The sequence below is a fragment of the Lampetra planeri genome, chromosome 7 (genome assembly GCF_965212315.1).
Source record: "Lampetra planeri chromosome 7, kcLamPlan1.2.h2, whole genome shotgun sequence".
Taxonomy (NCBI): Eukaryota; Metazoa; Chordata; class Hyperoartia; order Petromyzontiformes; family Petromyzontidae; genus Lampetra; species Lampetra planeri.
This window is the reverse complement of record NC_136113.1, coordinates 16,133,921-16,150,480: the sequence shown is the minus strand read 5'-3', so window position 1 is coordinate 16,150,480 and position 16,560 is coordinate 16,133,921. Positions and strand designations below refer to the sequence as shown.

The 16,560-nt window shown below is 48.7% G+C and overlaps 1 protein-coding gene across 3 annotated transcripts in view; it reads left to right on the top strand.

Moving 5' to 3' along the window:
* KIAA0586 (KIAA0586 ortholog) overlaps nucleotides 1-16,560 on the top strand; it is a 187,257-nt gene that overhangs the window by 116,942 nt on the left and 53,755 nt on the right. For 2 of the 3 annotated variants that reach the window (XM_078596548.1, XM_078596547.1), the window contains exons 11-12: nucleotides 7,432-7,546; nucleotides 11,178-11,219. In XM_078596548.1, coding sequence (XP_078452674.1) covers nucleotides 7,432-7,546; nucleotides 11,178-11,219 — 157 coding nt within the window. The remainder of the gene's footprint in view (nucleotides 1-7,431; nucleotides 7,547-11,177; nucleotides 11,220-16,560) is intronic. The other variant, XM_078596549.1, reaches the window with a different exon arrangement.

Genomic DNA, 16,560 nt, shown 5'->3' with positions numbered 1-16,560 from the left:
ACGGGATGGAAAACAGACTGCTTGGGTTTACTAAGTAAAACATGAAATAAACAGAGGCATGAACAATGCCCTCAGAGAAGGATAAAGTATTTGTGGATATTTAAAGGGTTCTAATGAATGCACGAAATTCCAAACCCCTATTAAATCTGCAAGCGTTTAATATTTGTTTTAATAGCGCATATCTTTGATTAATTATTTTATTTATTTACGCGTGTATTTGTTCAGCCGTCAGTTCTATAAAAACAGGTTAATAATAATAACACGTGCGCAGTTCACCGGAAGGCAGCATTGTAGAGCATGCGCATGCGGCACAAGTGCTGGTATTTACCCGAAACTTCAGTCCAGGGTCGTCTCAGCTGGAGTGCTACGGTGGCGAGATGTTAACTACCTCGCCTGGTATACAGGTGGTCGCGGAGTTCGGAATCGGGTTCCTCCGGTTTTTTCTCTCCACATTTAGAAGCAACTGCGTTTAGAGCATTCGCCTGCTATACATTTCCACGTGACAAGCCACTTCGTTGAGCTGTCATTTGTGGCTAGGTTGCTTCTGAAAAAGAGCTTTGTCTGCTCAGTGGGCCTTACCTGGTAAATTGTTTTTTTAGTTTAACTGGGCCATTTGCCGAGAGGCTCTTCGCTGAAGGTGTCCACTCCTCCCGTGGGCGCGCCGTTCGGACTCATCGGCCTTGCACCTGCTCGCTGGAAGGCAGCATGTATTGCATGGTACCGTAGCCTTCGCACGTGAGATTGGTTGACGCGTTGTCAGAATAAATCACATTCTCGGAAGAAGTTGCACCCTCCTGGATTGATAAATTCACTATGTAACACGATTTTTGTTCGTGGGTAGTAAGTGTTATTTTCTAATTGCGTATGCCTCAAAAGTATAGAAAATGGCTATTATTCCCCACAAACTTTGCTTTTGTGACCAGGACATTATGTGAAGGAATGACACAAATGCACACCATGTTTTCTCATTGAAAATAGGTAAATTCCTAAATATCAATGTCTTGGTCACAAAAGCAAAGTTTGTGGGGAATAATATCCATTTGCTATACTTTTGAGGCATGAGCAATTAAAAAATAACACTTAATACCCAGGAACAAAAACATATTTTTTGTTACACAGTGATGTACTGGACTGGGCAAGTGAGGCTCTAAAAGGGCAAGGCTTTACTTTCGTACTGGCAGCTCAACCGTCCATGCCGCCACAACTCGGCAGGGTATCTTGACCTCCTTGTGCCGATGGAGAGAGGTGCGTGATCATTTAGAAGCAAATTGATTGCAGATCTTTCGCAGCCTTCCACAGTGCCACGCAATCTGAACCAAATGTCTGTCCTCTTGCCGTCGGACAAATGCAGCTCTCGCCCACTTGACTAGCATTCTTGTGAAAAGTAATCCATTGATGAGAAGATCGGCTAGCGATTTGCAGGCTGTGAATTACTCAACTTTTGTTTGGGTAGAGAAGCGGTGGCGCGTTGGTTAGCACACCGCGCTATTAACCCCTGTGGCCTAAGTTCAATGCCTGGGCATGATTGACACAGCGTAGGGAGACCTTCATCTGGCAGTGAATTGACAAAGGTCTGCGCGCGCTTGGTTGGGGCGAATGTGCAATGCTAGAGCAGGTGACGGTGAGAAAACGCCGCTGAAAGGGAGCGCGCACGAGGGCTTGCGAGCGGAGGGCCTAATGTGAAGCGACGGCTTTGGAGGCCCGGCAGGTTCCCCGGCAGGGCTCCGTCACCCCGTCCCCCCTCCCTCCCCACGCTGAAGCTGAGCGCTGAAAACGACAGTGTTACGCTTCCTGCCTGGGTGACTTTTTGTGCCCTATTATATCGGGGGGGAAAAAATATATGTAGAATCGCTTCTGTGTATTTTTGTAATAAGTGTGTTTTTATTTTGTCTTGTTTTTTGTCACTCTTTGTAAGGGGAGGGGGTGGGGTTTTGTTTCTCCTTGGGCAAAGCACAGAAAGAAAACAAGAAAACGAAAATGTCAGAAATGTAGCTGGTCTCGTTTTTTGGTCATTTTTAGTTGAAAATAAAGGGGCTGTAGCCCTGGACATGAAAGGCGACTTACCACCTCTGTCCCTTGTTTCCCGGTGTCCATACGTAACCTATATGTCGTGGCTGCAGTGGAGTCGATTAACTAATTATATTTTTTGACCATATTTAACTGTGTTAAATAACTTGTTAACATTTAAGAAGGTTCATCGACTGTTTTCAAGCAGCTTTTATGGTTGATTTCTGGTTTTGTGTAAAATGCTCCCCAGTGCTCATCAATGGGCGTGTGCACTGTGCAGACAACGCAACGCCACGCTCGGCGATGTGCAGACACGCGCACATGTTTAAACAAAAAAAGTATTCTAAAGTTATAACCAGAACATATTATTGGAGGGATTACTAAAAATGCCTTTTGGCTTTCCAAGTTGGCTTCCTGTCTGGGAAGATAGATATTACGAGCGCAGAAGAGATTTCCTGCAGTGTGGCAAGAGTGCGAGCACATTTAAGGGAACATTTCGAGAGGAAACGGAGAAAGAAGCGAAACAAAAAAGAAAGCCATCCCATGCAGATTTCGTTCTTGTTAGATGGCTCGATTACAGGGCGACTGCCAAGTATTGGCAGTTTCTCTGAAACGGAGTGAAATTTCATTACACAGCCTCCCCTTTGCTGGCTCTGTCACCCCACCACGCATGCCGGATTCCTGCTGCATCCAGCTGGTGCCTTCTGGTGCGAGGCGCGTCTGGACTGAGTGCCCATGCCGCTGCTGCCGTGACCGCCTGCCCCCGCGGCGAACGCGAGGAGGAGGGCATTTAATTTGAAATCCACGCGGCCGCTGTCCACCAGGAGGAGTGAAGGGGGGGGGGAGATAACGGGTGTCGGCTGGCCATGGCGCCGGCACGGGCAGTGTAAAAAGAGGATCCTGTTGCAGCTGTTGCAATAGAAGCCGCTCGTCCGTCCGCTCGCCCGCTTGCCCGCCCGCTCACCCGCCCGCCAGCCAGCCTGGTGCGACGCGATCGATCTCGCGTGCGTTTGCCGTGGAGCAACCCCCAAAGCAAAACCTTCGTCATTTAGCATTTGCGCGCGGACGTGATTTGCGTGTAAATGCCGTCGCTCGGTTTTGTCGACGATACGAGCGATGCTCGGATGCGGGCGTACCCGGATTTTTACAATGCCGCTCTTTGTAATAAATCACATTTTACAACAAGCGAGGGAGAAGGCTAAAACGTATATTATTTCATTAGACAATAATATGGGTCACCAGTTTGCATGTTATATGGCTCTTGTCTATTGTGTAGTCCCTTTAGGCAGAGCAGCATGTGTTTATGTTTACGACAGTGGAACTCATTTTGTAAATCCTTATGTAAGCATCTTTGTTAAATTGGTTAGCGCAGTGTGTTCTGGAAGGAAAAGAAATAAGTGGTCTTACTTTTTGCTCCCAGGCGTGCCACATATGTTTGCTTTACATTCCCACTCGCCGATAACAAACCCATCATGCACTGCAGGGATCGCGTGTCCGTGTGTGTGTGTCTGCGTGCGTGGCAGAGTGTGCATCCGCGAGTGCCGGCACACGCGCACAGGAGTGAGCCAGCGCGAACGTGCCTGTCCTGTTCGTGTGAGTGGGAGTGTGTGTGTGTGCCTGTGGGTGCGTGAGTGTGAAATGTGTGGGTGTGTACTTGTCGGTGGGTGGGCTTATGCACGACGCGCGTATGTGAATTTGTGGGAGTCAAAAAGAATGTCGTGCAATTCTGTACATGTGTGTGCTTAGGCCCCCCTATTAATGCGTTTGTGCAATTTCTGTGATGGCTGTTTAAAGTTTTCTCATGTGCGGTTATTTCCTTGAGCCTTTCAGACAACAGCTGTTCGGCCCAGATGGCTCTTTCTACATCCAAGGACTGTGTCCAATATCATAATTGCGTAACAAGACGGGAAAAATTAACAGAAACACAGAAGAAGCCTCTGTCTCGGCAACAATCGAAGTCGGGACCATGGGGTGGCTCGGTCCTCCCGGAGTGACTCATAACCAGGTGACCCTGCCAGGGTTTATTGAACCCATGAGCTAATGCACAAAGATTGTGGTCACGATCAATAAATGAAGCAAACGCATAGAAATGTGAAGTGCGAGCGCGCGCTGTGAGGGCGGCAACGGAGCTCGCGCACAGCGGCACAAAAGGAATGGGGGGCGGGAGGGCGGTGGGGGCGAGCTGTGGAAGTCGTGACGGGCGAGCGTGTGCAGTGGGGTCGATTGTCCGTTCCCTCGCTTTGAGTCATTCCAGCTGCTCTCTTTCATTGATCGGTGACGTGGCCGCTGGAGGTGGTGGGGTGATGGGGGTTCGTGGAGAAACATTTTTTTTTTCAAAGAAGCACAAGAACGCACCGCACACACACTCACACGGACCCAAATGTGACCGTCTGAGAAGTGGTATGTGCAATTTCCTGGAGACATCTGAGAAAATGATGGTGCAACGGAAGGAAGCTACACCCCCACATGCAGCATTGTGTTTGGCACATGCTGCATGTGGTTATGCAAGACGCTGTGGTTTTCCAGGGAGAACGGTTGAGTATATTTGAGAAAATGTACAATTACAGTTCCCTTCTATGAAAACGCGATTGTCCTCACATGGCATGAAACGGGAGTGGCAATTAAACAAAAAAACATCTCTTTTGTAAAAACCATAGCGTTTGGTCGCGCGCGTGCGATCACTGTGAAGACACTTTCGTTATTTTCTTCACGAACCGATGTGAACAGCAATCCGATGCATGGCACAAGATTCGGTGACCTCTTCTTGTTCCATGACCATCAACATGCGCTCACCCACCGACGCTATGATCGGTTATGCTGAGCGGTCAGTTTCAATTGTCGAGCCTAACAAAGGAAATTGAATGGAATTGTGCACGCTGTAGCCGTGGGGATTTGTATTATTTTTTTTATCCTCAGCGGAAGTCTGTGAGAGTTGGTGATTTATTGTGCCCAGACGGGTAGTGAAATATCCTCCTTCCTTTTGGCTTTTCTTGGAGGCCGCTGCACCGTGAGGGTCCGAGTGACCTCTACCCCGATCGCGATGATCACGAAGGGAGCTTTGAAGCAGCAGGTGATGCCTTGAACCGAAATGACTCAGACTTTGAATCTTGGCCTGCTCGCTTTGGGCTCAGCTGCCATCTTGGGTATCTTTGCGATTACACTTGAGACTGTAAGTAGCTACAATTTCTGTTGTAATTGTGCCGGGCTTCATCTCACACCCTCAGCAAAATGCACGCAGTCGTCTAAAACGCCTGAAACAACGTTTACTTAAAATAATTTATTTAAAACGTATGCATTTGTAACGGACGTGTGCAGTAAAGTGTTTAAAGTCTACAGGTTTGTATGTGGGTGCCTATGAATGCCAACATTGAGATGGGTGCTTGGACAGTGTTTTCTTGAGCCATGTTAAAAGAAAGGGAAGAGTGGAACCCCGAAATTTCCAGCTCAGATCATTGCTGAAGAGCTCCTCTCGATGGCCTTTATTGACATATTCTTCCATGCTGGACAGACATGTTAGAAGAATTTGAAATACCCACACTCTACCCCACCACACGCACACACGTCCTGGCAATCGACTGACTGGTGTACCCATTTATGCTGCTGGGTGGACAAGGGTGAAGGGGATTTAAGAAACTTACCCGAATTTTAAATTGACATCCGGTGGGAGATCGAACCGGTGACCTTTTAGATTGCAAGTCAGTGTGCTAACCATTACACCATGGCAGCACGTAAGCGATGAGACAAAACAATATTTTGTAAACTGTTCGCTTTTCTGGAGTTGGTTAATTGTCCTTATAAACATCTCATTTTTTCCTGCCAAACAATATGGCTTCGATAGGAAACGATTAGCCATGGCTGATTGTCTTTGTCGAGTGGTTTAGCTCAACCCCTGGGTTGTTGCACGAACGCGGCGGCTGACACAGCAAGGGCAGTTTCATCTAAAAATCCAGCTGCGTCTTGCGCTGGCCACACACCTCGAGGAGCCCCTCTTAAGCGTGTTTGCCTCCACGGCTCCGGGCCTGCAAAAACACAAGACAAATATCACGATGAAAGATACGCACGTGCATATTATGTACAAGTGTGAATTTTCATCTGCTCGGCAGAGAAAAAGTACAAAGGGTCTTGCGCAAAAAATATTGAGGCCCCTTTTCGTGAAAACACCTTTGCGCGGATAAATTGGCCACTGGACCGCGGAGCTAATTAAGGTTCCGTCTTTGAGCTACAGTCGGATGCAAACGAATGCAGCTGCATGCGCGTGGAGCGCACGTCAATGCGAGCGCACGTGTTCTAATCGTGCGGGAGTGACATCTGACGATCGTTCGGCGATGTTGTGCTCCGTGATTGCGTATGCGCGGCGCCGCCGCTTGGAGCCTGGCGAGTGGGCGCTCGCATGCAGCGTGGTGCGGCCGGGCGGGAAGCGTGCCCCCCACCGTTCGACGCTCGCACGTGGGCCCTCCGCGGAACACGTGCACACACGTATGTGCACGCAAGCACAAGGCACTCGTGTTATGGCTGGAATGCTTACTGGGCTTGCTGGCTCATGCATTCCACGCGCAGCACTCTTTTGAAGTGCTGCCACAAATCCATGCAGTTTCTCCCCCCCCCCACCACTCTCTCTCCTCTTGCTTTTAATGAGAGAGACTGCTGTGTGGCAAATTCCACTACGCTGGCTGTCTGGCCCGTTCCCACAGGCTACAATTAGAATGAAACAGCATGCCCGTCTGACTTGGCAGGTTCCAAGCTACTTGAAATATAATATGCAGAGCTTTCTGTACAGTACTTTTATCCCATTGGTAATTTTTTTTAAAGAGGCTTAACATATATTTAATGCTTAAAAAAGACTTCAAGAAAAGCTTCCAGAACAAAAGACAGGTTCAAACAGCGAATCGAAGGGAGGGTTTTCAAAATATTATGCTGCAACACTTTTATGGCCCATGTGACTGGTTTTGAAAGGATTTGTTTTGAGTGTCTTTTAATATTTGCCATGGGACACGGCTATGTAAACTTCACATAGTGTCACTCTATCTACTGACCTCAATATATATTTTTACAATGTGTGGGATGGTTGTGTGCATGTGATAAAAAAACAATATACCCATGAGGCTTGGACGGGCCTCATCCTGACCCGAGTGTTCGAAAGGGTCTTTTGTTTTATTCCCACACACTCTGATAGTGGCCACGTATTCGCCCACCTAGAGGCCATCGTGCATCATCTAAAAAAACAATGGTGTGGAAATTACCCCGCGGGGCCTCCTGGGCTGGACCTTAAGCACCGTTGGGAAGACGCCGCTTGCGCTGGTCCACGGCGGCCTCCCGCTTGGTCTCACACCCGACAGCAACGCGCGCGCCGCCAACGCTCGGGTGTGTTCTCCTCCGAGATTTTGAACGTGACGCGTTTTCCTTTCCATGTCAATTTCCCCCCAGGTCTCCGGGAGCAGGCGGAGGGCGCGACGAACAGGGCAGCCCGGCGGTGAAGAGGGCGGGGGATCTACTGCAGGACCTGGGCCGCATCAAACACGACATGCAGGCCATCCTGCAGGTGGGCCCGGCACGCACGCACGCGCACGCTACCCCACGGGATGTCGCGCCGATCAGAAGCAGATAAATTAAACACGTACAGTAGTTGGGTGCACTAAGGCTTTATTGGCCAGTTGGTTTTTGTGAAAGGGGGATTACTCAACGCGGGGAGAATAAGAACGATTTGCAGAATATAAATAATTAAATAACCGTGGATCCGCCGTTGGATGAAGGCTTCCGCACGCCGTTTTGGTCATGAAGGTTTCTTGACCGTACTTCACCGCGCTGGTCAGTTGGGGGATTGGTGAGGGGCGGGGGAAAAAATGTCACTCGCCATTAATGTTGTCCGTGGCTGGGAATCGAACTCTGGTCACCGAGCACAGTGCGCTAACCACTGCGCTACCGCTCCACCTGATTTGCACAAGAGGGACCCGTATCCATTGTAGTCAGCTGCTCTTTTCCTGCGTCTGTCAGTCGCTGTCTCTTTTTGCCTCGCCGCTCTCTGCCTCCCGTCTCCGGACGCTTCAATCCCACGCTGCGTCGTGAGCTCAAACTCTCTGCTAGGGAGACAACCAGTCAGTCTCAAGTCTCAAGGCCACTGCGCTGCAATGTCTTTCATTTGCCACAGTTTCACTGCCTTCTCAGTGAGGGCATCTGGCCAGGCCGACTTGGCCTGGAGTGAGCACCCTGGCCTGGTTATTCGTGAGTGCCCTCAGCAGGTTCACATATTTACGATGTCGGCATGTAGTTAAAGACACGGAGCTTGGACATACAACAATACACCTGTCCCTGCCCTTTAAAGAGCAACTTTACAGCCACTAATCACTCTACCCCACATTGGTAGTAAGTCCCATGCACAACAACAACAACGGGACATTTAACACAATGCTATGTTGATTTATGTGGTCGTCTAAATGCAACTGCATCTCAAGATGCTGTATAGACACAGGGAATTTTTACTTTGTAGGAATTGTCAGTTAGTGATAGGTAAAGCAGAAAGGGAAGAAGGGCTTGAGCCAATACTTGTATGCAGGTTGTATATATGTTGAACTTTTGCACGGTATGGGGCCATCCATTTAGTATGTACGCATGGAGGGGGGAGGGGGGATTAACCCAAATGCGTACGCTTGCGTATAGGGGGTCTACTGACAATGTACGCATAGGAAACGGGAATGGGGGTGAAGCCTCGATAATAATGTGTCTACATTGGCCTTCAAATGAGTTAGATAGTCCGGCGGTGGACTATCTGTTTGCTCAACCACGTTCATATTATTCATCCTTGATCGTTTCTGCGTGGAGTAAATATATTGGCCGTTCTATAGGATTCGGGGGGGGGGGGTGGGGGGGTGTATAAAGTACACGTGCATACCGGGAGAGGGGGAGGGGTCAAGTTTTGACAGATTTTCGCGTACCTACTAAGTGGATGGCTAACCGTGCTAATCGGGCCAGGGGTCAAGAGCACGGACGGCTGAAGGGAGGGAGTTCCAGATTATGGTGGGGACAGCGGAGCAGAGCGTGCGACCTCCCAGGAGCTCTAGTCGAAGGGGCCTTCCTTAACTCATACAATATGGTCGCGTAATTGTAATTTTTTTCCATTTACTGCTTGAGTTTTGACAACTCCAAATGGTTGTTTTTAATTTGGTTTTGTAGGTATCCAGTGTTGACCTTCAGTTCCGATGCGGTTTTGTTTTCATGTGCGGAGCAACAAACAAATCCCCGCTGTAAACAGCATGTGCTGTCGGTGGGGCGAAAAAAGTACGGGTGGGGAGTGGGTGGGGGGAAATGGTGATGATGGAAAATGATACTGAACAAAAATAATTACAGATTTGAGGAAATAGGTAGGAAACACTCGTGAAAAATAGTTTCAGATGCATTGTTATAAAAATCCTCAACTTTTGACAGAAGCGTGTGATTAATTTCTGGTATTTTTGACTGCAATATTATCGGTATAAATTAAAACGCTTTTCACTCGATGTACTCTGTGCCCGTCTCTTCTCCGACTCTCACGACTCGTTCCTGCAACCGCTGCCGAGCCGCCCCCGGTAGCGTGCAGCGGTGGTTGCAGTTGTGCATAGCAATGAAGGATGAGGTCTTGTCAAAGGCATTGCACCAACAGAGTTACGCATCCTGCGCAGAGGACTTACTCGGTGCTCATGAGTGGGTAATGCAAGGCCGAAAGATGTACAGTGTTTGCTTCCCTCAAGGCCCCATACATAAACATGTGCTATTTAATACATTTCAACGAAGTCAAATCAGTAACAGCCATATTCAACAACTATATGATGTAAAAAACCAAGAAGCTGTTCGCACTTCCAAGAAATCGGCCTCGCAATTAAATCGTTAATATTCCGTGAGCTAAACCTACTGGCGCTCGTTTGACTTTGTTCGTGATGCCGTTTCACGTAGCCTCCGCTACGAGATTCTCCTCCCTTCCCCCCCCCTCACCACCGTAATTAAGTCCGAGCATATCGCAGGCGAAAGCGCCTGCGATATGCTCGTGAGGTTTTTTTTATTTAAAGCTGTCACAACACGTCTTCGCAGATGGCTCTACAATGCGGTGCTTTTCCTACGCGCTCGAGAAAAAAAACGCTGAAAATGCCGGCCCCTCGCCACTGTCGCATTCTCCGCTAAGCCTTCGTATCCACAACACCGTTGCGCGGGGCTCTGCGGCCGTGGCGGCCGCGGCGGCCAAGAACACGTCTATGCTCAGTTGCCTTCGCCAGGAATCTTACGGGTTTTTTTTTCGTCATGGGATACTGAACTTTGTTTGAAAGGCAACGGGGGTCCCGTATTGTCAAAGAGAAACACGACGAACGGTTCTCACGCATTCCTGTTGACGCATGTAAAGTTTCGCGAGAAAAATAAAAGGCGGTTTGGTAGACAAAATAACAGCGCTTGACATCAGATGCGTTCCTTGCAGTCTAAGTATAGATTTGTAGATAGTGTCTCTTACAGCGATTTTTTTTTGCGTTCAGAGGTTGGATTTTTGTTTTTTATTTCCCACACACTCACTCGTCATGTCCCTTCCATCCGAGCGAATCCGCTTCCCTCCGCTAGCGATACCACTCGTTGCGTCCCTAGGTTTGAGGCCTCCGGTGGGGGGGATGTGCGGTAGCTGACACAATTATATTCAGCTGGTGTTTTAAATCTTGTCTCCTTTATCTCAAGTTTCACACTAGCGGATAAAAAATAATGCTTTTGCACAGGATTGTTTTTTTTACACCCACTTCCACTCTCGAGCGAGCCTCCTCAGCCTCCTCCATGTCCGGCCCTTACATATTTGTGGGTATTTGTGCGTGCGCACCCACATGTGTCATTTCGTGTTTTACCCAGAGTGCTTTGAACCCGGCCATAAGAGCCATCGCAAATTGGTCACTTGAGCACGTTTTTGCTCACGGCAGGATGTCAACTCGGTCGCGTAACAGATGCTGATGCAAAAAAGAAAGCGCATTAAAGGCGAGGGCAATTTTACGTGGCTTCATGAGGGTTGTTGGGTTTTTCAGGCGGCCAGAGTGCGGAAGAGTGCACGCAATCTGCACCGGGTGCGGGGCCTCGAGTGTTGCTTTTCGATCGGCGCTGGCGGCCGTCTGTGACGCGCCGGGTAATTGTTTTGTTTTATTCTTTTTCAACTCTCCTGCCCCACTGTGTTTCAGGAGGCGGAGAGGTGGCAGGCCAACGTGGAGAGGGCAGCAAAGGTGGGCAGCAGCCTCCTTCACAAAAAATTCCTTGCCGTTGAGTCACTGGTGGTGGTGGTGGTGGGCAGGCATGGAAGGCAGAGCATGTGCACACTCTTTTGAGAGCCTTCAAAAGGGTAGAGAGGGCTGACGTGACCGCGTAGGGGTACAGCGTGGATATTTACTCCAGCGTGAACATACGAACACGAGGGGAGTATTCCTTCGGTAGATTCAAAGAGTTTTGAATGCATGCATGCATGCATGATTTTAACTTTATTTCCAAAAATAATTCATGCCAAGAAGTAAAAGCTGGTAAATACATTAATTAAGGGAGCCACCTCCATTGTTTGAGGATGACTCGTGGGCCATAACCTTACGTGCGGAGAAATTAGGATGTCAGGAAACTCTTGATTTTATATTGTGGGGCATTCCAACGAATATCGTCCCAAGCGGAGTTGGCCATGCAAAGAAATACTGCAACGCACAGAGTGCATATGGCAGCATAAGGACTCACTCGCGCGCACGCTCAAAGCTAAAAAGGTCACCAGCGCGTTGGGGTGATTTTTGACTCGATGCCGTATATCACTCCGTATCCAGACATCTGAGCCGATCCACAATGCCGTTCAACCCATCTGGATTTGTATTTGAATTCTATCCATGGTGATTCCAATCACACGTTAATGATTGGGTAATGGTGTGTCACATGGGTATTGACCCCCCCCCAACAATCTTTCTCCATGCTCTACCCACTGCTGCACATGGGCTGATCTCATTGCTTCATCAATCCAGCAGTGTAATACAAATAACCAATTCACAAGCCCCGAGTCGGGATTCCTGCAGCCACTGCAGAGTCTCTGCATGTCATTTGATTAAATTGTCCCGATGATTGTTGCCCAGATTCGAATCGATGATCAATTGTTTTGTTTCTTAATTTAGTTCTTCTCCGTTTGTTTTCTTAGCAGTTGTGTTTGTTTCAATTTCACATGCACGTTCTTCCCATGCACGTACAGTAGTCACTCATGCACATATATAAAACGGATTCACCAAGGTACAGCGCACTCTTCACTATTAATTTGAGAAAAGTTAACTTTATAGTGTTTCTCATGCTTATTTTATGCCTGTTTTACATCGCTGTAGTGGTTATTTTTACCGTAACACCGTACACTTCACAATCGTGTACGCGAATATTTTGAGGATTGCTTTGCGATTAATTTAAGTTAACGTAAAAAGCGGGATGCAATACGATCCAAACAAATTCGGGGAAAACCCCAGGCATAATTCCCGGTAACTTCCGATGCGGCTCACGATCCTCCAATTGTCTGGAGGCGGTTAATGCTCCGCAGGTGAGCGAGCGCTCGGGGTAGATCCCGGACCCCCAAACGGGGATGATGGCGCGCGGTGCGAGCGAGCGCTGCTGGCGCCCACAGCGGCGACTCGGGGGCACTGCGTGGCACCGAACGACGCCCCCCCACCCCCCCACACGTGTGCTGCGCATGCCTTTTGGTGCGCAAGGTCACAACAAATACACGGGCGCTCATCCCAAGCGGCGTTCGCTGCGAATCGCCACCGGTAAGCAGCGGACCGTCAAGTAGTTTTTTTTGTACTGAAACTTTTTCGAGTGAATTAACATTTATTGACAACAAAGGTTTTATTTTTAAAAGAAAATGGAAATGAATACCAGGAAACGATTGACGAAATTCACAAATTAAAGCTCCAGAGTTGAGCCTCAAGGCGATGGAATGGTAGCCAAAGGAGAACACGTGGCAGGGAGTATGACCAACGTGGAGATGAGCAATCAGGTTAGCCCCGGTTAGTACGGTTTGGCTACGTACGGTGTGAAATAAGTTCAACGTACATACAGCTCACGTTCAGGAGTGGGATTGTGGCATCACTCTGTGTGGACGGAGAAGATGTGGAGTGGTGGCCTTCATCCAGTAGTGGATAGACATTGGCCTGATAGCGGAAGAGTTGCCAATGCTTCCTGAAAATGTTGTCGGATCTCGGCGATAACCTTGGAAGGGATTGCTTCAAGGGTTTTGTAGTTTCCCTAAAGACATGCCAAGTGTTCTCGGACAGTCAGTCGGACAAAGGTAAATATTTCCCGGAATAGCACAGTGAGTTGCCTCTCGGCTCCCTTGAAAAATGTAACTGCTACAATCATTTGCTAATCCAATTGACAATCTGCCTTTAATCTCAAAACAAATGTGGCCAGACTAGTTTTTTTTTCCGAGGCATGTTAGGCCAGCTAAGAGGGATGGTTATAATGGCTGTAATGACATCCACTTTCACTTTGTAGCCGGCATCTGTTTTCGAGCTTTTAAAAACAGGCTGCTCTGAGCGGGCGCATGTGTGTGTGTGTTTTTTGGTGTTTGCGCTGCCAGTTGAATCATGTTCTGCTGGGGCTTGCCCGTCACACCGTAACTAAAGTGGGGCTTTTATCCTCGCAGAAACCGCGCGTTGCACAGCGACACTCGCCTCTGCCTGCCCGGAGAGTCGGCCAAATCCACCTCCCATGACCAATCCTTATGCGGGTTGAAAAAATAAATAAATAACATTCGAAAAAACACATTTCAAACGTGGGTTGACCCCCTGAACTCTCCCAGAGCCACTCCCGTGGCCAAACGAATTTCTCGGGCAGCTCCGCAAGGCAGCGCATGATTTAACCTCAAGCGGCTGCAGGGAAGCACGTCGCATGATTGTCACATGGTGGTGGGGGGAGTGGTTCTTTTAGTTTTAAATTTATTTTTATATTGAGTTACACAGTCCTTTCAATCTTCATACGTCGCGGAACAAAATGACGTCTGTGGACTTTGAGCATTACAACGTGACCGTTTTTGTGGCAGTTAGGCGCGTCGCTGTGACATGTCCATCTGTACTCTTTGCAGCGTTTGATGATTTTATAACCTTGTAAGTTGGATTTTTACGACGCTATTTCGGTCACTTTCAAAAATCCCCTGCTGTATGGTTGCACCTCCCTCATGCTGTGTTAGTCATGGGGGTTGTTTGACCTTACTTTACCACACTGGTCAGTGCGGGTTGGTGACCCTTGACGAGGACCGGTACAGATATCACTCGCCGCTGATGTTAGGCGTGGCCAGGAATCGAATTCAGGTCACTGGGGTTTCAGAGGGCAGCGCACAAACTACCGGTATTCAGGGCAGAACCAAAAAAAATCATTGTCCAAACCTGACAGCGGCACGAGAGAGCGGGCCTGGCTGCGGGCGGCCTGGCTGCGGGCGGCCTGGCCGGAGCGGGGAAGACGACTAGAAGCGGCACGCTGACTGAGCAGGATGAAGAGTGCCCCGCCCAGTGAGATCCCATCTCGGCCACGATGCTGGCGATCGACTGCAGTAGCACAGAGAATGGGGGCACTTAGCGAATGCTCTGTGTGCCCCCCCCCCCTGTCATGCGATAGGCAGACCGCCATAGGTTACAGAACAAGGGAATTAGGTTTTAGAGGAGGAAGGAGGATGGGCAGTGAGACGTAAGAGGGGGTTGGGGTGGTGTTCTGAGAATTCTAAATGTTTTATATGCTGAAAGCTGCATGGTGTGGTTCGTTGTATGAGGTTTTAACGGGACAAAGGTGTGAGGTCAGTGTGCAATGGTTTATATATTTTTTTACAGATTTCCCTGCGGCAGTACTTAGGTTACAAATCCAGATGTTCAGTTCTTGTTTAAAGCACAGATGTTGACATCACTGCAGCGGGGATGACAGACAGGGCTTTGCGTGGGGCGGCTACAGGGTGTGACCTAGATTTTTTTTCAGACCGAAAGACAAAAGGAACAGGCTATGATTGTACACAACGCACTACGTACCTCGCTTCAGATCTGTCTGCCGTATCCTGTATACACATCTCAGTGTGCATACGTTTCTACACAGATTCATCAAATTAAGTGATAGCTCCGTATCGGCTTTATGCGGGAGCTGTCACAGCTTTAGCATAATTCTTCCAAAAAATATCTGAAAATTTGAGGTAGAAAATAAATATTAACCTTTGTAGACCTAGCTTAAACATTATAACGGTCAACAGTTTTGCCTGCCAACATTGGCAGTCCAAACTCGAAAATTTAATTTTCAATAATACGTTATTGGTCGAATCGTAGCCTTGACTATATTTGTGGCGAAATTCTGATTTCTAGTCCTGCAACATCTTTAGTATTTACATCAGTCAACGCATTCTCTGTCGCTCACTATGGCCGCATATATTCGATGTGTGTGTGTTACGTATTTTCATGGTTATCATTAATCACCCTTTTATTTAACTGGGTTAAAGCCTCTTTAAGACATACTTGATTGCACGCGAAGCCTTGGTTCATATGAATAAATAAAACACCTGCTTCTGGTCCCTGGTGTTAACCCACATCACACTTGAAGAGCATCTTTTCGTAATCGGCCATCCTTTAAGACCACGCGGCATATCGCCGTGGAATTGATGGTTGTGGCGATGTTAACTACCTTGCCTGGTATACAGGAGATCGTTGTTCGATCCCAACCCTGATGTGGAGTTTTCATGTTTTCACCGTGGTCGCGTGGATTTTTCTGCGGGTCCTCCAATTTTTCCCTCGACATTTAAAATCAACAGACGTTCAGAGTATTTGGCTGCTATAAATTTCCACGTGACAAGCCACTTCGTTGAGCTATCATTTGTGGCCAGGTCTCACCTGAAAAAGAGATATATAGCTGAATAGTGGGCCTTACCTGGTAAAATAAAATATAGTTTTTAAAATAGTTACTTGGGTGTGCCGTGGAGGCAGGAGGCAGTTCTCCCGGACACTACGTCCCCCTTTGGAACCCATTCACCATTTCCCACGAGAAGCGTGACTGTAGGGGAGCGCGGGCGCCGCGCAATGGAGCCCTAAGAATTTGTGACGCGCCACACCGACCGGCGGTCGCCCCCCGGGCCGCTCCCCTGGTACCACCGCCGAGATGGCACGGCGCGATAAATGCCGCAGCCGGACAAGGTCAGAGGGGTCGTCCGCGAGCCGCCCTCGCGGCGCTTGCCTGCTGTTGCCGAGCCGAAGCGGGCATCTCTCGCCAAGCCCCCTCTAATGAGTGACACGCGGTTGCAGTGCTGCGGCGGGCCCGATGGGTGTGCTTGGCCGGCGTGGTGCTGTGCCCGACGGGGAGCGGGTGATGGCTGTTGTAATGCGCATGCGATTTGCTGATGCCTAAAATGAGAGCATAATGCACGGTAAACAAACTCCAGTAAAAAAAAACACAACGGAGCGCAGTTTTGAAAGTGTCTTTAGAAAGTGCTTGTGCAGCACGTCGTGGTAATAGCGCCGAGGCTGATGGGTGTCATCCGGCGTGGCCAGTCAGCAGCACTTCGAGGGTTGGACTGTGGCACAAAAGAGGTTCAAG